Raw genomic sequence first — 24,771 nt, 5'->3', positions numbered from 1 at the left:
AGCCCCAGAAACCCTCCAGTTCCCATCTCTCAGGGCTGGCATTGTGCTCCATTCACCCCACACAGCAGAGCTCCATCTTGCTTTTTCTGCTCCCTTCCTCTTAAAGTTAACTCTGGTGTATGCTGGGTTTCTTTTGGTTTTAATATTTATTTGTTTTTACTTCTCGGTAGAAGTGACTTTGTCTGTGTGTATGCATATGCACCTCATGTATAACTAGTACCTTCAGAAGCTAGAAAGGGTTGTTGGATGCCTTGGAACTAGAGCCATCATCTGAGAACTGGGAATCAAACCTGGGGCTTCTGAAAGTATTCATAACCACAGAGCCATCTTTCCAGCCCTACATACAGGATTTAAGGACTACACATGTCCCTCAACCTACCTGTATTAGTTTTATGTTGCTGCCATGACAACCAATCGCAAACCGAAACAACACAAATACATGTGTCCATTGAGAGAGATCAAAAGTCTGACAAGCCTTTTGTTCCTCCTGGAGTTTCAAAGTACAGTTTTGTGCCTTTTCTAGAGTTTCCCACAGTTTTGTTCATGCTCTCTTCCTGTACATTTGAAGCCAATCTCTTCCTCACTGTCACACTTTTCTCTCAACTGACCAGAAAAGTGTATCTAGGGTTCAAAGATAGCATGATTACTCTGTTTCCACTTACATAATCTGGAGGGATCACCCCACCTCAATGTCTGACTTGTGATCACATTTTTAAAACACATATAAGGTAACAAACTCACGCAAGGTACTGGAAATTAGGGTATGAATACTAGGATGGGGTCATTGCTGTACCCGCCATGCTGACTGCCTTTCGCTTTCCTCACCTGAGAGGACTTTCAGGGTACTGTCAGAAGAGCAGTTGACACATAGAAAGGGTCTAAAACCACACGTAGCACACATCCTTGTAAGCAGCAGGCACCACAGTGCAGAGAATGATACAACTGATACAGGTAGATGATTGTCAAATGGGGTGTGGCTCTGAGGGAAGAAATCACATCCAAGGATCAGCAGCCTGCAAGCCACTTGGAAATATTCAGTAAATTCTGAAGTCCAAAGGTGAGTGTGGGATATTTCTATTTGACGAGAGATGATGGGTGATCTTACCTTAATTTTCTTTCTGCAATTATAGTAAAATTGATTATATTATATGATATATGATATAATATTATATATGATATATTATATATGATTAATGTATGATATGTTTCTTATATGATACATGATATATGATATATGATATATGGTATGTGATATATTGTGTATCATGTATTACATATTATATTACATTAATTATATATTATTAAACATATAAATATGAATAAACATGGTACCGAAATGTAAAGGATGCTTTTTGTAAATTCAGGCTCTAGTTTAAGAAAGGCTCTGTCTTAGAAGGCAGCTGAGCCGGGTACAAGAGAGAAAGAAAACAAGAAGAATGCTGGAACAGTTAACAGGGCCCGTGTACATCAGGTCTGATGGCTTGAGTCTGTTATTACGGGGCTCAGTTCAGAGCCCAACCTGGAGAAAATAGCAAGATATTGCTTCAAAAAGAAAATAACATCTGTCCTCACCTCTCATCCTACAGAGAATACAGTTCCAAGAACTCAATGGCTTTCCAACTGACAGTGACCTGGATGTAGCCACACAACCTAAAGGGGGACAAAACAAAGAAATGGGTTATTTTCCAATAAGTTTTATTTAAATATTTTAATGATCTATTCACTTTATTTTATGCACATTGGTATTTTGTCTGCATGTATGTCTAGGTGAGGGTTTCAGGACCCCTGGAGTTACAGAAACCTGTGAGCTGCTTTCAAGGTACTGGGACTTGAACCCAGGTTCTCTGCGAAGGCAGCGAATGCTCTCAACCCCTGAGCCATGTCTCCAGCCCCAACTTTCTAAGAACATAGTGTATGACTTCTCTTCTGTTATTTTACTTTGTGCTAAAGTATATTTGTTCAGTACATTTGAAGTCTAATCAATTTCTGTCTGCCCAGCATGTCTTATTTGAATCTCAGTTCAATACCAAAACATTTCAAGGAATTTTCTGTCGTTAATCTGTTCTTAATTTAAACCACAATTTGAGTACCTAACTGTTAGAAGAGTTTTCACAGTGAAAGTTAAAGGCCCCAAAGACGTATGTAAAGGAATCCATGTACTCCCTGACATGAACCTTGCAGTACAAGTGAAGTCTCTCTGGATGAAGATTCATGGAGAAACCAGCTTACCCTTAATCTGGCTAACCATTGTGTCAACTCCAGAACTTAGTTCTACATCAAATATTAAGCAAACTGTGGAGAGAGAATCATTTTCTAATATATTGATCCTCTACAATTTACCTATCTGGGTTCATATATGGAAGTTCTACAGAAATTTGTCCTCAAAACTGTTGGATAGCTATGGTCACATCAGTCAAACTGTTACAGTGAATAGCACTCAGGTAAAACTGACCTGAGTGGCTCCAAACCAGAGTACTTGTTTGGCTTTGTTTTTATTCACTGCTGAAGAGTATGAACGTAGGTGGGCATATGCAAAAAGCCCACATGCCATTTGTGTCTTTCAACACTGGGTTTGTGTGTGCTGTTTCACAGATTTCTTTGATACAGAGAGCAGGAAAGCAATCATGCCTTAGCTAGAAGGTGCTGGCTCCTTATTACCAAATGACTGATATCCAACTGCCACAGCTATGACAAGTGGGCACCCAGATACACATTCCACAGACCCTGCTGAAGGTAGCATATAGAACCCTTGTAAACATGGCATGAAGTGACACATCTATAACCTCAGTTCTTCGGAGTTGGATGTAAGAGGATTGAGATATCAGGGTCCTATTAACGACACAGCAAGTTGAGGCCAGCATAGGGATGCTTTAGACACTATGAGAGAGATGGGATAGGGTGATAACTCCTGAACAGGCTGGTTAAAGGGAAACTTATACTGTTGATTAACCAAAATCATAGAGGCTGAAATGAATCGTTTTCTGACTTAAGAAACTGATAAACTGTTCCCCAAGGAGACTGGAAGTTTTCTTGACTAAAAAACTCAGTCTAAACTGAGCAGCTTCTATAAAAACAACTTTATTAAACATATTAAAATTTTTAAGAAATATAAGTGTTGACGTAAAAAAAAAAACAAAAAACGATATAATGTTGGAAAATCAACAGTGCAAGGAAACTTGTGTCTGTGAGAAGACCCAGCAGAAAGAGTCCAATGGAGTCATTTAAAACATCACTTGGTGATTCAAACGAGATCAGTTCCAGAGGGAAAGCAGGTGGGAAAGTATGCTGTCCCTACATGCCAAACAATGATAGCCGAATAACAAAGCAAACCATGGAACAATCTAGCTATTTCAATGACTGAAACATCTAGATCATTCCATCCACAGAGCTGTCCAAATGATGTCATAGTGCCTGCTTCCAGCTGGCTTCAAAACCTCTGTCTAAACAAAAGAGCTTCAACTAACATTGACTCAGATAGTGGATTTGTAGCTTTTGATAAGGACAAACCAACTATGAATGTCATTGATGGGGTGTTAGTTACAGACTTTCATGTTTGAACTGACAAAGACTGGATTTATAAAAGTCACATTCAGCATAGTATCACTAGATAGCTAGAAAATCATTAATGTATTAATAATTTTATACCAATTATATATTTTAATTTGCCAAATTAATAAATATCAAGCACCTATTATGTTCTCACAGTGCTTGCTCAAACAATCAATCTCACTTTTCTATTGCTGTGATAAGACACCATGATCAAGACAACTTATAAAAAAAAGTATTTATTTGGGGCTTAAATTTTCAGAGAGTTATAGTCCATGTTTGACATGGTGAGAAGCATGAAGCATGATAGTAGTTAGGAAAACATGGCACTGTAGCTGAAACACTAGCTGAGAGCTTACAATTGATTCACAGACAAAAAGGAGAGATATCTAACTGGAAATAGAAACCTCAAAGCCCACTCCAGAGAAATACCTCCTCCAATGAGGCCATACCTCCTAATCCTTCCCAAACAGTTCTACTAATTGATGACCACGTATTTAAATATAGGAGTCTACAGGTTATATTTTCATTCAAAAACAACACATGATCCTTGCTTAGAGAGAACCTACATCATTTCTAAAAATCATAGAAAATAATCTGAGACCATTATAAGATAATATTACACAGATAAAGCACACAGAAAACAGAGCAATAATTCAGAGAAGGTTGACACGGTGTGACCAGATGATATTTAGGGAATCACACAGAGGGGTGAAATCTGGGAGTGAATTAAATAGGAAATTTTTTGAGATTCATGAACAGGGTAGAAGGTGGAGTTTAAAGAGATATTCAGGAAGAAAGAAAATTGGTCCGGCCAAAATATCCCAGTCTTTAGTTAGAGCCAGGTGAAGACCCGGCTCTCTCTTCCTCAGCATCATCTTATCACAAAATGCTGTAATATCAGATTCTCAGGACCAACCCATCCTCTGAAAAGCCTCTGAGAACTAGCATGCAGGCAGCAGGGATTCGGAATGACTTGTTTCACTGAAAGAATGAAAGTGAACAAAAGCAATGGAAGACTTTCCCCTAACGGAAAGACTTTTATCAAATTTCATAGTTGTCATATGGGATGATTATATGTGAAAATGCTCTTTTGATTAAGAAACACAAGCCAAGATGGACAAAGATGAAAGGTTCCAGATACTTCAATAAAACCATGTGTAAATAATATGCCATTAGTAATGATTGACAACTAACTAATATCAATTCATGTCTACAAAAACCTATCAGTAACAAGCTCACTGAGAGGAAAATTATCCAATCACAATAGTTCAAAAGCAATCTACGAGTAACATTAAAAGACTTCAACCATAAAAATACTGAAACAATGAAGAAAGCAATTGAAGAAGACAGCAGAGAGCAGAATGACCTCCCATGCTCATGGAGAAGATGAATTAACATTGTAAAAATGACTATCATATAGAAAGTGATCTACAAATTCAATGCACTCCTCTGAAAGTCTCAATAACACTCGTCGCAGAACATGAAAATCCTAAATATGTAAATGGAATCCAAAAGGTAATCAAACAACTGAAACAATTTTTAGCCAAAATAAATCAATGCTGTAGCTATTACAATATCCAGTCTAAAATTATGTCACAGTGCAATAGTAACAAAAAGCACAAGACACCAGCATAAAAACAGGCATGTAGGAAGTAAAATAGAATAAATAATTCTACAGTTATAGCCACCTAAATTTTTCAAACATGACAAAAACATAAATTGGATTAAAATGAAATAAAGAAGCACCGTCTAACAAAGAGTGCTAGGGAATCTGACTTCCACATGTGAAAGAACCAAATGAGAACTATGCCTCTCATCTTGCACAAAAATTAATTTGAAACAAGTCAAAGATACCTCATGATACCTCATGCCTTTAATCCCAGCACTCAAGGAGGCTAAGGCATGGAGATCTATGTGAGTTTGAGGCTAGCCTGGTTTACACAGTGAATTCCAGGACAACCAAGGATATATTATGTCCTAGATAAATAGGTAGGTAGGTAGGTAGGTAGATAGAGAGATAGATAGATGGATGGATGGATAGATAGATAGATAGATAGATAGATAGATAGATAGATGAACATACAAACAAAATGGACAAAAGACCTTAATACAGATCTATACCCCAATTTTTAAGATGGGATTAGAGAGATGGTTCAGTGGTTACTATCGCTTGCTGTTCTTGCAGAGGACCTGGATTTAATTCCCAACATGCCTGGTCTACCTAGTGAGTTCCAAGATAGCCAGACCCATGTAATAGACTTTGTCTTAAACAAAACAGCAGGAGAACCTTAAAGGGAAGACGTCCTGCTTGAAGGAAGAGGTCACACAACAGATATGCATATGGAATTGGTTTATATATGTCACATTTGTACCACCATAAAGACAACATAAGAACTCAATGTTTCTGGGTCTTGGTAGTGTACACTTTTAATCCCAGCAATCAGGAGGCAGAGGGAAGTGTATCTCTGAGTCCAAGGCCAGCCTGGTCTACAAAGTGAGTTCCAGGACAGCCAGGGCTACGAAGAGAAACCCTGTCTCAAACAAACATACAAACAAACAAAGAACTCAATGTCTACCAGGCACAAAGAGGACTAGCATGGACCTGATGTAAACATAGGTAGAAATAAGCAAATGTACTTCTTTACATTTTATGCAATGAGAAGTATTTCATGTCTTCATTGAATTCTGGAAGCTGTAATTTTAGAAGTTATAAGAAGAAAATACAGAATACAGTCTGTGTCGTAGCTGCTACTGAGTTCAAGGGTTATGCTGGAGGTTTCCGATCATTAACTTTATTGTCAATTTCCCTAAAAGCTAGCCCTTCATGCCCTTCTCTGTAGGTAAGAAAAAATGAAAAATCAAAGGTTTGAAAAAAGTTGCAAAAATCTATAAAGGAAAACCTGAGTTCAAACCAAGGTTTCATTGGCTTTCATGTGCATGCTCTTCCTCTCCGTGTATCTGCCTCTCAAACTCTAAATGGCTGATAGACAAGATGAATTCTTTTTTTTTTTTTGTTTCTTTTTTTTTTTTTCGGAGCTGGGGACCGAACCCAGGGCCTTGTGCTTCCTAGGCAAGTGCTCTACCACTGAGCTAAATCCCCAGCCCAAAATGTTAAGTAGAGCATCTTACTCTTTTTTTTTTTTTTTTTTTTTTTTGGTTCTGTTTTTCGGAGCTGGGGACCGAACCCAGGGCCTTGCGCTTCCTAGGTAAGTGCTCTACCACTGAGCTAAATCCCCAATCCCAAGATGAATTCTTATGTTTGTGGCTTTCTACAGAGTTTGAAGCAGAAAGGGCCTAGAAGGATTCACTTCTTCTGAAGACCATATGTCAAGAGAAACTGCCACTAAGACCATAGAAGGCATATAGAAAATAAAGTTTAAGAATTATGCTGAAGAAAGTCATTATGTAATTACTACATAATAATATCTAACATTAGACTTGAGTAGTACATAACACAGAGTTTCCTCTTTGCATCCAAAAGTATGTTCAGTCTAATCTTAGTTACAAAGCCTGACAATTGAGCTCAAATAGTACTGTTCAGAATGGAGAAAGAATGCAAAAGCAATTCAGGTATTCCAAGCACTGAGTAATCTGTAAACAAAATCAGAAGTCAGTCCATTAGGGAAATTTGTACCATGTAAATTAGTATCATGTGCTAGAGTCAGTGAAAAGGTGACCTAAGAAATCAAGGCTACATATCAAACTGGGCCTGCAAATGCCTTTATTTCTAGGCTCAGTTCCTACCAGCAGTATATCCCTGCTAGGCCTTCAGGCTATCTGCTATCCCCACTCTGGAGCACAAGGGACCTTGTGTGAGGCAGAAACAGTTTATCTACAGAGCCTGCCTACCTCAGGACTTCTGGTGTTTGTAACAATGAAACTGGCTTTTTTAATATTTATTTTTACTCTTTTCAGTGTCTATATCTGCATGGTGTGTGTGTGTGTGTGTGTGTGTGTGTGTGTCTGTCTGTCTGTCTGTCTGTCTGTCTGTCTGCGTATACATGTGCTAATGCTCATAGAACATGAATGGAACAGAAATAGCTGTTGGTGTTGGAGTCCCTGGAACTAAAGATATAAGGAGTTGTGAGCTGCCATGGTCTGTGGTTCCTGAACACATGTGCTATATATACATACACACAGGTACATACACATACACATAAAGCTAAGTATCTTTTTCTTTTATGATAATATGGAGTTCTTTCATTCCGTCAATAAATATTGAGCAGATGGCCATTCGAAGTCTATTCTTATGCGAAACATATAAATAAATATTATTGACATGACTTTCAAAGCCAAAGTCCCTTCATAATGAGCGAAGGGAAAAGGTGATTTTTCATCACAATCTGAAGAGGAAAAAGCCCAAAAACCAAAAGTGAGCCATGTCAGCTGCTAGAGTGTTGTTGTTGCTGCTGTTGTTGTCGTCATTGTAAGTGTAACCATATTGCACTAGTTGACCTGGAACTCACTATGTAAACCAGGCTGGACTTGAACTCACAAAGATCCTTCTGCCTCTGTCTCTGTAGTGTTAGGATTAAAAGAGTGTACCCCCACACATCGCTTCTCATTGCATCTTAACCGCAGATTATGAAAGAAAATATATAGGGTTAAATGCGCAATCGTTGTAGGCATTCAGTACAGAGGATTGCATGGTCCTTTTCTGAAAACTTTCATTCAGCTCCCTTCTCCCACATCCCTAATGCCATCCTCAAATGGAACTGGGCAAACACATTTTAATAACCACTTTAGAATTTAGGAAGGTAAGGCACAGGAGGGTTAGCAGTTAGTGTGTTTTCTTTCCTTTATGTCCCATACTAGTGATGGGGAAAATAGCAAGACTCCATATCCCCGGGCCCTAGGAACTCCTGCATTGACTGTGAGCCCTTGGAGGCTTATTTAAGAAGTCAGCACAGAGGTACACAAGTAGTTGAATTTATTTCTATATGCCTTTGACGGTGGGTATGATGTCACCAGATATCTCAAGCTTCTGCCATTTGTCATTTCCCTGCAATGGTTGACTGTAGCCTACAGTTGTAAGCCATAGGAACCTCTCTCCTATAAGCTGCTTTTCGTCAGGATGTTTCTATCAAGTAATGGTAATAATGTTGACACTGAAAATGGTACCGAGAAAACAAGTCAGCACAGGTTCCATACCGGCCATGACTCACGAGTCTTTTCCAAGGAAAACGCAGCTGTGCAAATCCAACCAGTGGTTTATTCACAATAAGTGGGTTTTTTTTTCCCCCTCTGATTCTTTGTTCAGTCTTTAGTAGGTTCTAATTCCTGTTGTTGGCGGATATGTTTTATCCTGGAGCAGTTTTATGGAGTTCATTGAACTTACAGGCAAACATCTGTGTTCTCCTTGGGATTCTTTGTTATTCCCAGTGTCATGCATTGCTCTTTCTTTATGAATGTTTGTCTAGGTTCCCAGGTCATTAAAGACCTCTCCATCCACTAATATAGAAAGTAAAGCCAAATCTACATGGGATACAGTAGACTTATTTCCTCCAGAGTGGGCTGCCAACCTGGTCTGCATCCATCCAGTTTGGCATCTTTATGAGGCGGTTGCTGCATGCCTGACACAGAATTAGTAAAAGAGACCTAAGTTTAACCTTGGTCCCTAACAAGTTCACTGAAGAGCAAAGAAGCCTTTACATGAACACAATCACCTTGGGGGGCACAAAACCAATCAAACAAACAAAAGCCTTCTTCAACACTCTTGGCTGTGGACCTGCTACATACTTGCTGAATTATATTCCCAGCACTCAGCAGCTGAAGGCCACCATGGGCTACCTTGTGAGACCTAGTCAGAGAGAGAGAGAGACAGTCAGAGACAGAGACAGAGAGAGTGCATAGAAACCATCTCTGTACTCAAGAAGGACAAAGGAGACCTTAGCTCTTTGTGAGTTGAACTTGAAGCAATTCAGATTAGTCAAGGCATCTCACGCAGTCCTTTAATCGTTGTGAATCTCAACATTCCATTTCTCAGATATGAAAGCTGAGTCCATTTCTCAATACTACAGGCTGAACAGGCAAGTCTCAGACACAAATCTTCACACCCTAAGACTCAGGACTCTCCATGATAGGGTTAAAGAGGATTCCAAGAATGATTGGGGACTAGTAGTGTTTTCTATTTGTAAGTAGAAAAGCAATATTGTTGACTTAGATGGCATTTCATGCCGGGAAGACAAAAATGCCTGACTTCTATTGTATGTTCAGGCACATGAAGGTAGAGGAGAATGGAATGGGGGTCGGGCTCAGAGCATTCAAAACTGCGTGCCTAAGGAAAGGGGAGTGAGTTGTTTGTCCTGCCTCCTGTAGTTTTCTTGAGAAAAGCATAAACCAAGAGAACCTGGCTGAGTTTTGGTCATTAACCATTCTCATCTCGTTGTGTCTCTCACTTGAAACCATAGTTCCCCAAAACCATAGTCCCCCAGCTTGTGTTCTGGTGGGTACCCCTAGAAATATAAAAAGAAGCAATTTTGGTACCTTAAGAATCAGATAGTTGACTTATTAATATCTATTTCTTCAAGGCAGTAAGTCATTTGTCTTGTACGCAAAACCTACACATATGCAGTAGGGTTTCCTCTTGGTCACCAATTTTCTTTTGATCCTTTCCAGTATGTACTTAGATGAGCAGTATAGTAGTAATTCAGGCATCAAGGCCCTGAAAAGTCCACAATTAAACTAAAGCAAACTGGAATCATTCCCAAATCAATGACAGCTGAACCTCACAGCACCATGCTACCTTAGATGAGTATTGTCTTTTGCCCAAAGTACTGAGATGTTCAAGCTTTGAGAATGCTTTGATTAAAGACTCAGCAGACAGCACAGTTGTTTCTCTGCACAAAATGAATCAGAGCAAAGCAAACTGCACGGTTTCTTTAAAATATCTTAGGCCAGCTTGGGGTTCTCCATCAGGAAGTAGACACCAGTATTCTGAAAGCAGAGGTATGTATTAGGGCAATATATGCCCCAGTATCCCACCTTTATCATTCTTCAGACTCAGATTAGAGACAAAGAGCCTATCAGAGACTAAAGCCAGCCAGCTCCAGTCAGGATGAGTCTTCCCTTGGAGAAAAGGAACAAGAAGATACTCTAAATGTCTGAACTCTTTTCATCTTAAACATCAATGCAATTTTCCTCTCTGTCTCCTTCATCCAAACCTGGAACAAATGGCTTGCCTGGAGACCTTGAAGTGAAAACCCTGCTCTCAGCTAAGATCACTTTAGGGCTTAAGAATTTCAACTGTCTTTCTTTTCCACAAGCCCAGGTATGAGGGAGTAGCTACTCCCTCCTTCCTCAGTCTCCCCTAGAAAGCTATCATGAAGTCTAAAGCCTTTGAGTTGATATCTCAGCTCAACTATTCACTTCAATTTCTGCATTTAGCTCTCTTCTGAATATTACACCTTCTTTCCACTTAAGCTTCAGTCCTGGACCCAATTCACTCTCCTGGGATCCCAAGCTACTGAGGCATCTATGAAAAAGTTTAGACGTAACTATGCTGGCATCTTCTTCCTTCCCAGCCTCTGCTTCAAACATTACAATCAAAGACTTGCATCAGCAAAGAGGCAGAGAGAGAAGTCGGGGAAAGAAGAAATCAAAAAAGCATGAAATCTGAAATGTCAACCGTAGTCTCACTGTAAGTAGATCCTGGGAGACTCGCCATCAGTGGCGCTGGGTCAGATCTGAACACCTGCCCACACAATATACACTAGGGAAACTAGAAAACAAACAAAATGTTCAGAGCTGATTACATAGTTGAGCTTCAGAAACATTTGGCCTACAAATAATGGGAGCCATTTATTTATTGCTTAATACATACAGAGTTTGGGTGTGGCATATCCTATGTTTTTTTTTTTTTATTCACTGAAAAGGGAGGGGTTGGAGTGTTGTTTCATTTTACAGATGGTAAAATACAGTGAGAGGAATTCCATGTTAACAGAGCAAGCACCTAAACTAGGAGTAAAACCTGGAAGTCCTAACTTGAAAGGTCACATTCTTAACTACGGTGACACTCCCCGCCAACCTGTTCTACAAAGTTAAAACATTTCAACCAAAATGCTTGTCTGGGTTTTAAAATAATTATCTTCAATGCACTTGATACGGACACAAAGCGTTGTAGTCTCTTTTCAAATGTTACCTAATTGATCTGCTCAGGGTATTATCATTCCAAGTCAATGATTACAAGAATTACATCATTTGTGATTAAGGCAGCTCACTCACAACCGCTCAATATTTATCCAACAAACATTTGAGTAACAGGCCTCACTTATGCTTGGCTCCGAGAATCTGCTTGTTCCCAGGAAGCACTAGAGCTAGTAAAGAAGGAAGATTTGCAAAAGACATCTATGTGAGCTGTCTAAAGTACAAAACTGTGCAAAAACCAGAATTGCTCCCTGGGGGAAAGGGTGGTGGGGCAAAGAGAAAAAATTTCCCTAGGGGAAGCTAAGGTTTATAATTTATTTCTTTTTTGTATACATTGGTGTTTTGCTTGCATGTGACTGTGTGAGGGTGTTAGATCTCCTGGAACTGACTGGAGTTAGACAATTTTGAGCTCTCATGGGGGTACTGAGAATTGAACTCAGAACCTCTGTAAGAGCAGCCATGTGCTTATCTGCTGAGCTATCTCTCCAGACCCAGAGTGGAGGGAGGGCTCAGGGAGCAGGGAGAGAGAGGAGTGGTCCACTCTAGGCTTTCGGGAGGACCAAGGCTGTAGATGGGAGAAAGCTGCAGGGTTTTTGTGACCCTTGTCTCAGGCTCTGTAGCATTTTAGCATCTGCTGTCTAGCACCACAGCAAGCATGGCTGCAGCTACATAAAGCAAAGATTTCCAACGGCACTGTGTTCCTTGGCTCAGAGTATTGTTCCCATCTGTTTTATTTGTCTAGAGTACACAAAGGATGTGAAAGATATGGTGGGAACTTGTCCAGGTGAGGCCATTAACTACCCAAAGACAGCCTAGAAGACAGTCTAGAATTCTCCTTTAAATAAAATAATAGAAAAGGAAATTTGAAGTGAATATTAAATGAAAGAAAACAGAAAGAAAAAGTTATTTCTCCACTAAGAAATAATATCAATGAAAATACAATAGTCATTTATCTTAATACATTTGGATTTTTATCCTGTTGTCAATTTTGGCTCTTTTGTCTCCCTTTTCCTCCTCCTTACTTTTTCCAGATAAGTTCTTGTTCTATAATCCTAGTTAGCCTGGAACTCACTATGTAGATCACGCTGACCTCGAACTTGCAACTATCCTCGTACTTCTGACTCCCAAGGACTGGGAAAAGAGGCATGTACCACAGCTGGATAACCATAGTCTTTGGAAACCACTGTCTGAGAAATAGTAACATATGCCTCATTTACATTGTGTCTAACCAAAGTCTATAAACCAACAAAGCTTTTAATGTGTATAGGTATGTTGCCTATGTATGTCTGGATACTACATGTATGCAATGCCCAAGCAGGACAGAAGAAGGTGTTGGATACCCTGGATCTGAAGTCATATACAGTGACTGTGATCCACCATGTGATGCTGGGAGTTAAACCTGAGTCTTCTGGAAGCATCAAGTGTTCTTTAACTGCTAAGCTTTCTCTCCAACCCCTTTTTCTCTTCTTTTCTTTTCTTTTCTTTTCTTTTCTTCTCTGTTTAGATAATTCACACACACACACACACACACATACACACACACACACACACACACACACACACACACAAAAGGCAATGGGGTTGGGGAGAGAGTCATATTGGCTAGCTATGCTAAAGTATAACAGTATCCAAATGTCTATTGAAAATTGCATATGTCAGTTAACAGATTACAAAAAAATAGAGAAATATGGTTTAATTATACTTTTTTCCCACAAAGGGTCATATCCTAGAAGGTTGAATCCCCAAAATAAAGCATTGAGATGTGGTGGATGAAGAGAGGCTTAGCAGGAGGTAATTGTGTAATAAAGACGCCATTTCAAGAAGAATTGATTCTCATCTAATGAAAGTGGGTTAGGCCTCTCAGACTGGGAAGCTGAGATCAGTCCATAGTTGATGTTTTTCCTCCACACAATGCTTGGCACTCCTGCACACATTCCTACCAGGTACCTTCTGCTGCCATAGAGAAGATGTCTCTCACCAGAGGCTGAATGCATAGTCCTGCCTGGTCCTTACCCTTTGACCCTCCCAAACTGTGAGCTACGTGAAAAAGCTGCCTTAGGGACTAATTGCTGTGAGGAGACACCATGACCAAAAGTGTCTTAGGGAAGAAAAAGGTTTATTTTGCTTACACTTCCGTAGCACAAGTCTGTCGTGAAGGAAGTCAGGGTAGGAACCCAACGACAGGACCTGATGCAGAGATCACTGAGCAATCTATAAAAATGTTTTAAAACTATCGCTGGAGTGTTCCCCATGGTTTACTCGGTCTACTTTCTTTTGAAACCCAGGACTACCATCCCAGAGATGTCCTCATGCACATTGTTTAGGCCCATCCATCAGTCACTAATTAAGGAAGTGCCCTGAGGCTTGCCTACAACCTGACCTGACTGAGGCATTTTCTCAATAGAGCTTACCTTCTCTCATGTGATTCTAGCTTGTGTCAAGTTGACATCAAAACTAGCCATCACATGTTTCTTCCTTTCTTTCCTTTTAGAAGCGTGAGAGAAAAGCCACTTACATGTGACCAGATATGACAATGACTCTTCTTTATATGAAAGAAAAAGTTAACAAATCTGAAAATTACATCCGATCTGTTTTTACCACAGGAGATTTGCAAATACCTTCTGAAAAAAGATAAATTTTGACATTCACTGGCTTCCAGGTTTGAAGACATTTTGGGAGCCTACAAAATATTTACAGGAATACTCTTTAAACAAAGCATACATCTGGCAAGATGGCTTAGCAGAGCTAAATCTGAGGTCAATCTCCGAAACCCACAGAGTGGGAACAGAGAAGTCACTTCTGAAAGCTGGTCTCATACCGGAGCTGTGGCACGCATATGCACACACGTGCATGCATGCACATAGTGTGTACGCAAGCACCCCAAATAAATAAATGGTTTTAAACTTTTTAAAAAGAAAACATATATCTAGAAGCAAAAAAATAAAATTGTTAAATGCTCATGGCAAATATTATATGCTGTTAGAAGTGCAATACCAACCGTAATTAAAAAGATTCGTTTGCAATGGCAATTCACAGTAACTAAAAGTCTACCTGAAACAGATCCTACTGGAATATCAGAAATACATTGCATTCTTTCAAGAACACAAGTCCATGTAAATCAAAGGAGAAACACCTGGTGCTTGATTTAATTTGAAAACATACTAATCATTAAGTTCCAAATGATTCCTTTCCCCCAAACTTCCAGTTACGTTATCTTCAGTTACGTTTTCTCCTCTGGTGTGATTGTCCCTGAGACAGGGTCTCACCAGGAACCAACATCCAGCTGGTCGTCCTGTGTCAGCATCCCATGAAGCAGGCTCTCCAAAGCAGCCAATTCCATCCCAAACTTAAAGGTTATTTCGTAAGATAAAATTATAAAATATTAGTTAATAATTATTCTTTAAGGTTGGGTTACTGATTAAATCAATGTCTTTTTAGTATATCTCCTTAAATGTTAGTATATTACTAATGTATATTAATGGTTAATTCTCTAGATAGAATTTCAACCAAGTTCTGATTTTTTTTTATTCCATTCAAGTACATAAGACATTTTTACTGTTCTCTGACATTTTTTTTACAAGGGTCAGTTTTCTAAATGGCAGATGCTTTTGTTTCTAGGATACAAAAACTTGCTATGTAGCCCAGGCTAGCTTAAATGGTTTAATCCTTCTGTCTCTGCTTCAAAATTGCTAGAATTGCCTATTACATTTATTTACCTTAACCTTTCCCAGACTGCCAGCTTCAGGATGGTGGGGAAGGGGGTAGGGGGGATTCTTAACCTGGACACTTAGAGTCAGTCCCTCACAGCAAGACCACACTGTAGAACTTCTCAATCCAACAATGGCCATGATGCCACACTTACAGGAAGAGTCCAGCTCTAGACTCTAGAGAGAAGTGACACCCTAACCCTAACCCTAACCCTAACCCTAACCCTCCCGGACCTCACTGTGTACTCTGTGGGAGCCACTGGTGGACTTAAACCAGGCTTAGTTAATACCAGATTTGCATCTTCAAAACTGTGTTGATGCTGGACTTGGGGAGCTGGTTTCCCTAGATCAGAAAAACTAGTAACAGCCCATTCAATACGTGATAAGGTCGGGACCGTGGGTCAGACATAATACATTTTTAAAACTCTGAACAATTGACCCAAAGGTTTTATTAATCAGAGTTTTTTTGAGTCACAAAACTTATAGATGAATATGTATGTATGTATGTATGTATGTATGTATGTATGTATGTATATATGCGTGTGTGTGTATGTGTATGTGTGTATGTATGTATGTGTATGTGTGTGTAGGTATATGTGTATGTATATATATGGATGGATATGTAATTTATTGGAATAACTTACAGGTTGTAGTCCAACTAACCCAACAATGGCCAGTGATGAATGGGAAGTACAAGAATCTAGTATTTGCTCAGTCCCATGATGTTGTGTGTTTCAGCTGGTCTTATGTATAAGCTGGAACCCTGAAGAAGCAGGATCCAGCAGATGTGGTCGTAAGCAAGTACAAGCAAGTGAAGAAAAACCAACCCTTCCATTTCCCACTGTCCTTCTGTAGGCTTCTAGCAGAAGGTATGACCCAGATTAAAGGTGTGTACCACTGTGCTTAGACCTAGGCTCCTCTTTACTTGGAACTTGCTCTGTCCGAGGCTGGCCTTGAACTCAGAGATCTGCTTGCCTCTGTCTCCTGGGATTACAGGCATGTATCTCTTGGCATAATCCTAAGCTTTTCATGAACACTCTACCTCAAGATCAGGAGCAAAATCTTGTGTCGTCTCACTTCAAGATCCAGATCAAAAACCTGTGTCTTCCAGCTTCAAGATCTAGATCACAAGTGTGTCCTCCATTTCTGGATTGTAGTTCATTACAGATAGAGTCCAGTTGACAACTGGGAATAACCATCACAAAGGCATTCTGTGAAATTCAGTGAGTTTTGTCATAAAGGGGAGAAAAAGCCTAGGATGATTGCAAGCTCAAGCTGAAGAAATTAGGGGGAAAAATAAGACTACAAAACTCAGAATATTTTCCAACTACCATGCAATGTAGTCAATTCATATGCCCATAAACTAATTTAATCTTCATAACGATGTCATGACATAGTTAGGCAGAGTTTTAGTTTGTTTACTTATTACATTTATTTACCTATTTATGTAAATTTACGTAGGTGTGCTATGACATGTATACAGAGGTCAGAATATAGCTAACAGAAGTCAGTTCTCTTACTCTTCTACAATGTAGGTCCCAGGGACCCAACTCAACTTGTCAGATTCAGCACTAAGCACCCCTATCCACTGTGCCATCTCGCTGGCCCTAAGGCAGCAAATCAGAATAAAAAGTAGATTTTGGCACAGGCATATAATCACAGCACTGGGGAGCGGGTTGAGAGGGGCTAAGTTTCTGGCTACACGATGAGACTTTGTCTTGAAAAATGTGCAAACAAACAATAGCAATGACCAAATTAGACAAGCTTTGAGAAAGGTTAAAAAGACAGTGGAACACACAGAGGGTAAGAGGTTAGCAAACTCTGAATTCAAACACAGAAGCCAAGGGCAGAGTGATCAATAGTACTATTGACAGCTGAACAGACAAGATACTAGCAAATGTTGGTTTTGTTTGGTAACGGGAATATTGATGGTATGCAATGGCTAAAAGAGTAACTACTGGAACCAACGTTGTACTATAAAAAAAGCAACTTGATGTTCACCACTGTGCCTGTGTGCACTCTTACACAAAAAATAGAATGTAAATTTAAAAACTATTCTTCGTGACGCATCTTTAAAATCCAGTGTATTGGAGGTTTTGTTCTCTCTGTCTCTCTGTCTCTGTCTCTGTCTCTGTCTCTCTCTCTCTCTCTCTCTCTCTCTCTCTCTCTCTCTCTCTGTGTGTGTGTGTGTGTATGTGTGTTACTACTCTATGTGGAGATCAGAGGACAACATTTGGTAGTCAGTTCTCTCTTTCTATCATGGTTTCCAGGCATGGGACTCAGACTGTCAGGCTTATGTGACAAGCGCTGTACCCACTAAGCAATCTTATCAACCCTTATTTGCTCTTTGTTTGAGATAGTCTCACTATGTGGTCCAGGCTAGCTTGAAACCCCAGTCCTTATAGCTCAGCCTCCCAAGTGTTTGAATTACAGGTATGCACTACTAAACACGTCTAAAGAGTTCCCAATTTTGATCACGTTGATTAGATAACTTGAGGTAAGTGGCTTTTCTCTTAACCCAAATGGTCAAACTTGAGAATTTTAGATGACAATTGCTCCACTTCAAGGACACAATGTAAAACTAATGCCTTGGTCGTCCACTCTGTAGAAAATAACTTCTAGGCAACCCATGAAGCCCAGCTGTTTGGGAGCTGAGGGTGACAGCTGAGGAAGCAGGAGAACCGGGCACTGGCCTTAAAGTTCAGATCCAGCTTTTTTAATCAGCTTCTGATTATTAGAGCTGGGGCTCTATAGTGATGCCTGTCACAACAAATAACTAAAACCAACAGGAAATGGAAAGCTCAAAACAGTTGACATGACAAAAGTAACCCTAATTACAAGGAAAACTGTCCTACTTTGTGACAAATTTGATGTTCCTCCAATTACCTATGTCACCGAGTCCAAAGCATTGAGAAATGCTAATCCTACGTAACATTTCAAAGTCTCAAGGACTTGCTTTTGCCCTGTTGGGGACCAAACCTGGGGCTCTACATGTGCTAGTCAAGCACTAAGCTCTGTGCCCAACTCATCAAGATTTTCAAAGGAATGATAATATATATTCTTCCCAAAGGACCCTCAGCCTTTTTCAAAGTGACAAAAAATAAACAAATAAAAACAAACCCAGTAGGATTCATATGAAGCCAACCAACAGGCAAGAGACTAAATCTAGGTTTCTGTTATCTTTAATCCCTACTTAACTTTAGCACTAAAATATACTCATCCTGTTGTTCAAGATACGCAAGCTCACTTCTCACCCTTTACAGGACAATCCAAAACTTTGTTTTCCCATGGCACTCTGGGCATGCTGGGTTTTAAGTTCTCTTATTACACTTCACTTGAAATGTGTCCTAAAGCCCCCATGCGGTGGCATCCTGGAGATTTGCCAAACTCTCTTGAATCTCATCTCACCCTATCACTTCGGAATGCTTGTAGGATGGCAGAACAACACTGTCACTCCTGGTTTTGCATCTTTATGACCTCTTGTACCCTGTGTTCCTCAGGAGACAGACCTCTGCAGAAGCTATGAATACCCTCCCATCAAGGTCACTAACTTGTCTACTGCCTGAGCAGCCCAGGTGACACCCCTCACACACACACACACATATGCATACAGCCTACCGCTCCATTCCTTTAGCGTGACCCCTCCAGGGGAGACTGTCGCTCAGGCAAACATACCACTCAGCTCTGCCTTGGCACCAGAGCTTGGATCTGGCTGCTCTTTTATCCCAGGCTCCTTTGGGTGATGGGGATTTCACAGGGAGCCACATTTCACCCAGCAGCTCCCAAGGGTGGCCCAGCCACAGCCTAAAGGCAGTAATCACAAAGTGGGTTCCCAGAAGCCACTGATCCCATGAGCAACACTATTGACAGGACTTACATCTTCTCATAAACAGTATTGTGTTTAAATTTTCTTGACTCTTTAGTCTTCTAAATTTTTCTCCTCAATTGTGTTATTTTTTGTGACATGGTGTAGGGGGATGTATTGAGACAGGGATTCTCTATATATCCCTGACTGCCTTAGAACTCATCAATAGACCAGGCTGGCCCCGAACTCACAGAGACCTACCTGCTTCTGCCTCCAGAGTGTTAGGCTTAAAGATTTTTGTCACCATAGTCCAAACCTCTGTAACTTTTTTGTTTATTTATCTAGAGATAGGGTTTTGCTACATAGCTTAGCCTGGCCTTAAACTCATTCTGCCTTAGCTAGCCAAGTGCTGGGGTTACAGGTGTGTACACTCTACTTGATTTATTTGCTTATTTATTTATTTACTTCTTTATTGAGGAGGAATATAGTGATCTTCTTTGGATATTTATAAATATCAGACCCCAGATACGTTCTAAGGCTTTTGGCAGATCTGCAGATAACATAATAGAGCCTGTGAGAAAGTACCCAGAAGAACCCTCTCCATTCTTGCTTCTAATTTGTCACTCCCACTCTCAAACAAGACATGGCAAGGACCTCTGAAACAGTAGAGAGCCACAAAATAGTTCATTCAAAGCCAAGAGCAATGCAAGCAGCTTCCATGCAGGGCCATGTATCAGTCTCTCTCTCTCTCTCTCTCTCTCTCTCTCTCTCTCTCTCTCTCTCCTCTCTTCTCTCTTCTCTCTTCTCTCTTCCTCCCTCTCTTTTCCCTCCCTCCCTTCTTTTTTCCTTTGGGACAGGGTCTCTCTATATATCCCTAGCTTTCCTGGAACTCACCATGTAGACCAGGCTGGCCTCAAACTCACAGAGATCCAACTGCCTCTACCTCCCCAGTGCTTGGATTAAAGGTGTGACCCATCACTCCCACCATGCCTCATGTTTTTCAAACCTCTGTTGACACTCCCAAACCAAGGAAGAGATTATCTTGTGCAGGCTTCAGCAAATCTGAGATTAGCTCCAAATGACTGGCTGCTTTTCTAGTTCATGTGTGTGGTACATCTCTGATAATACAGCTCTTTCCCAGGGCTGGAGTTGGCCTGGGACTCATCATTGGCCTTCATTGGTAGTCCCATGTAGGAGGCTTGGGGTTGTTTGATTCTCCTTTAAACTGACTTCCACATTCCCTCAGTTTATATATGATGCTTCCTTAACTCCCTCTATGTGAAATGTGTACACCCTGCCCTTCCTAGAGAGTCAAGGGTGTATACCCTCCCTAAAGAATGTGACCTACAATGCACCATGGCTGACTTCAGACTCAGAACCAGATCTCACCAGTTTGTATACTCCCTGGAACCTCTCAGTCTGGTCAGGAATACATGACAAATGTAAATCATTGTCCCAAGGAGCTTAGAATATGTATCAGATGAAGGCCAGGGAGGCCACGAAGCCACATAGCTCTACAGGCCCCAGGTGGAGTAACTCACATGGGAAAGCTGCTGGATGCGTGACTGTCAAGCTATCTTCTCTATGAAACATAATAAAGTAAAACAAGAAAATTGTCGTTGAATATAACAACGACACGTGCCCCACCATGTTCATCGCAGCCTTATTTATAATAGCCAGAAGCTGGAAAGAACCTAGATGCCCTTCAACAGAGGAATGGATACAGAAAATGTGGTACATCTACACAATGGAATATTACTCAGCATCAAAAAAAAATGACTTTATGAAATTCATAGGCAAATGGTTGGAACTGGAAAATATCATCCTGAGTGAGCTAACCCAATCACAGAAAAACACACATGGTATGCACTCATTGATAAGTGGCTATTAGCCCAAATGCTTGAATTACCCTAGATGCCTAGAACAAATGAAACTCAAGACGGATGATCAAAATGTGAATGCTTCACTCCTTCTTTAAAAGGGGAACAAGAATATCCTTGGAAGGGAATAGGGAAGCAAAGTTTAGAACACAGGCAGAAGGAACACCCATTCAGAGCCTGCCCCACATGTGGCCCATACATATACAGTCACCCAATTAGATAAGATGGATGAAGCAAAGAAGAGCAGGCAGACAGGAACCGGCCTGAATACAGCAAATACATAGATGAATACCAGCAGCAAACCACTGAACTGAGAACGGAACCCCCGTTAAAGGATCAGAGAAAGAACTGGAAGAGCTTGAAGGGGCTCGAGACCCCATATGAACAACAATGCCAACCAACCAGAGCTTCCAGGGATAGAGCAACTACCTACAGACTATACATGGACTGACCCTGGGCTCCAACCTCATAGGTAGCAGTGAATATCCTAGTAAGAGCACCAGTGGAAAAGGAAGCCCTTGGTCCTGCCAAGACTGAACCCCCAGTGAACGTGATTGTTGGGGGAAGGGAGGTAATGGGGGGAGGATGGGGAGGGGAACACCCATATAGAAGGAGAGGGGAAAGGGAATAACAATCGAAATGTAAATAAGAAATACTCAAGTTAATAAAGATAAAAAAATGAAAAAAAATGTCGTTGAAAAAAGAGAAAACGTTTCCTAAGCCAACAGCAGTATAAAAACAAGCTAATAAAAGGTAGATCAACCTGCGGATCCCGGCCCGCAGCAGCTCTCTGCTCCCAAACCCCGTGGGAGAGAGACCTCACCGCCTGGTCAGGTGGGCACTCCTGAGGCTGCAGAGCGGAGGAGACCACCAACACTGCCCACCCCTGCCCACATCCCTGGACCAAGAGGAAACTGTATAAGGCCTATGGGTCCCCGTAGGGGAGGGCCCAGGAGCGGCAGGACCCCTGCGCCTGAGACACCGCCGGAACCTGAAGGAAACAGACCGGATAAACAGTTCTCTGCACCCAAATCCCGTGGGAGGGAGAGCTAAACCTACAGAGAGGCAGACACGCCTGGGAAACCAGAAGAGACTGCACTCTGCGCACATCCAGACGCCAGAGGAAAACACCAAACGCCATCTGGAACCCTGGAGCACGGAGGCTCCCGGAAAGAGCAGCGCAGATCTCCTCGGTTGCTGCCGCCGCAGAGAGGACTTAGGCAGTACCCCACGAGCACACTTGATCCTTGGAACCTCAGGTAGGACCAACTTTTCCCCTGCAAGTGACCTGCCTGGTGAACTCAAGACACAGGCCCACAGGAACAGCTAAAGACCTGTAGAGAGGAAAAACTACAAGCCCGAAAGCAGAACACTCTGTCCCCATAACTGGATGAAAGAAAACAGGAAAACAGGTCTACAGCACTCCTGACACACAGGCTTATAGGACAGTCTAGCTACTGTCAGAAATAGCAGAACAAAGTAACACTAGAGATAATCTGATGGCAGGAGGCAAGCGCAGGAACCCAAGCAACAGAAACCAAGACTACATGGCATCATCGGAGCCCAATTCTCCCACCAAAATAAACATGGAATATCCAAACACACCAGAAAAGCAAGATCTAGTTTCAAAATCATATTTGATCATGATGCTGGAGGACTTCAAGAAAGACGTGAAGAACTCCTTTAGAGAACAAGTAGAAGCCTACAGAGAAGAATCGCAAAAATGGCTGAAAGAATTCCAGGAAAACACAATCAAACAGTTGAAGGAATTAAAAATGGAAATAGAAGCAATCAAGAAAGAACACATGGAAACAACCCTGGATATAGAAAATCAAAAGAAGAGACAAGGAGCTGTAGATAGAAGCCTCACCAACAGAATACAAGGGATGGAAGAGAGAATCTCAGGAGCAGAAGATTCCCTAGAAATCATTGACTCAACTGTCAAAGATAATGTAAAGCAGAAAAAGCTACTGGTCCAAAACATACAGGAAATCCAGGACTCAATGAGAAGATCAAACCTAAGGATAATAGGTATAGAAGAGAGTGAAGACTCCCAGCTCAAAGGACCAGTAAATATCTTCAACAAAATCATAGAAGAAAACTTCCCTAACCTAAAAAAAGAGATACCCATAGGCATACAAAAAGCCTACAGAACTCCAAATAGATTGGACCAGAAAAGAAACACCTCCCGTCACATAATAGTCAAAACACCAAACGCAAAAAATAAAGAAAGAATATTAAAAGCAGTAAGGGAAAAAGGTCAAGTAACATATAAAGGCAGACCTATCAGAATCACACCAGACTTTTCGCCAGAAACTATGAAGGCCAGAAGATCCTGGACAGATGTCATACAGACCCTAAGAGAACACAAATGCCAGCCCAGGTTACTGTATCCTGCAAAACTCTCAATTAACATAGAAGGAGAAACCAAGATATTCCATGACAAAACCAAATTTACACAATATCTTTCTACAAATCCAGCACTACAAAGGATAATAAAGGGTAAAGCCCAACATAAGGAGGCAAGCTATACCCTAGAAGAAGCAAGAAACTAATCGTCTTGGCAACAAAACAAAGAGAATGAAAGCACACAAACATAACCTCACATCCAAATATAAATATAACAGGAAGCAATAATCACTATTCCTTAATATCTCTCAACATCAATGGCCTCAACTCCCCAATAAAAAGACATAGATTAACAAACTGGATACGCAACGAGGACCCTGCATTCTGCTGCCTACAGGAAACACACCTCAGAGACAAAGACAGACACTACCTCAGGGTGAAAGGCTGGAAAACAACTTTCCAAGCAAATGGTCAGAAGAAGCAAGCTGGAGTAGCCATTCTAATATCAAATAAAATCAATTTCCAACTAAAAGTCATCAAAAAAGATAAGGAAGGACACTTCATATTCATCAAAGGAAAAACCGACCAAGATGAACTCTCAATACTAAATATCTATGCCCCAAATACAAGGGCACCTACATACGTAAAAGAAACCTTACTAAAGCTCAAAACACACATTGCACCTCACAAAAGAACAGTGGGAGATTTCAACACCCCACTCTCATCAATGGACAGATCATGGAAACAGAAATTACACAGAGACGTAGACAGACTAAGAGAAGTCATGAGCCAAATGGACTTAACGGATATTTATAGAACATTTTATCATAAAGCAAAAGGATATACCTTCTTCTCAGCTCCTCATGGTACTTTCTCCAAAATTGACCATATAGTTGGTCAAAAAACGGGCCTCAACAGGTACAGAAAGATAGAAATAATCCCATGTGTGCTATCAGACCACCACGGCCTAAAACTGGTCTTCAATAACAATAAGGGTAGAATGCCCACATATACGTGGAAATTGAACAATGCTCTACTCAATGATAACCTGGTCAAGGAAGAAATAAAGAAAGAAATTAAAAACTTTTTAGAATTTAATGAAAATGAAGGTACAACATACCCAAACTTATGGGACACAATGAAAGCTGTGCTAAGAGGAAAACTCATAGCGCTGAGTGCCTGCAGAAAAAAACAGGAAAGAGCATATGTCAGCAGCTTGACAGCACACCTAAAAGCTCTAGAGCAAAAAGAAGCAAATACACCCAGGAGGAGTAGAAGGCAGGAAATAATCAAACTCAGAGCTGAAATCAACCAAGTAGAAACAAAAAGGACCATA

The 24,771-nt window shown here is 40.7% G+C and overlaps 1 protein-coding gene across 15 annotated transcripts in view; it reads right to left on the bottom strand.

Annotated features, from left to right (window-relative positions):
* LOC134483819 (GATOR2 complex protein MIOS-like) overlaps positions 1–24,771 on the bottom strand; it is an 80,620-nt gene that overhangs the window by 29,239 nt on the left and 26,610 nt on the right. For 11 of the 15 annotated variants that reach the window (XR_010060873.1, XR_010060879.1, XR_010060872.1 and 8 more), the window contains one exon: positions 1,573–1,650. Coding sequence is in view for 6 of the 15 variants with exons in the window: in XM_063279633.1 (XP_063135703.1) it covers positions 1,573–1,650 (78 nt within the window). In the remaining 9 variants the exon portion in view is untranslated. Of the gene's footprint in view, positions 1–40; positions 980–1,572; positions 1,651–9,288; positions 9,666–24,771 lie in introns of those variants that run through there. The other 4 variants (XR_010060880.1, XR_010060877.1, XM_063279635.1 and 1 more) reach the window with 2 other exon arrangements.

Source organism: Rattus norvegicus, chromosome 20 (assembly GCF_036323735.1).
Source record: "Rattus norvegicus strain BN/NHsdMcwi chromosome 20, GRCr8, whole genome shotgun sequence".
Taxonomy (NCBI): domain Eukaryota; kingdom Metazoa; phylum Chordata; class Mammalia; order Rodentia; family Muridae; genus Rattus; species Rattus norvegicus.
This window is presented reverse-complemented; position numbering and strand designations above follow the sequence as displayed.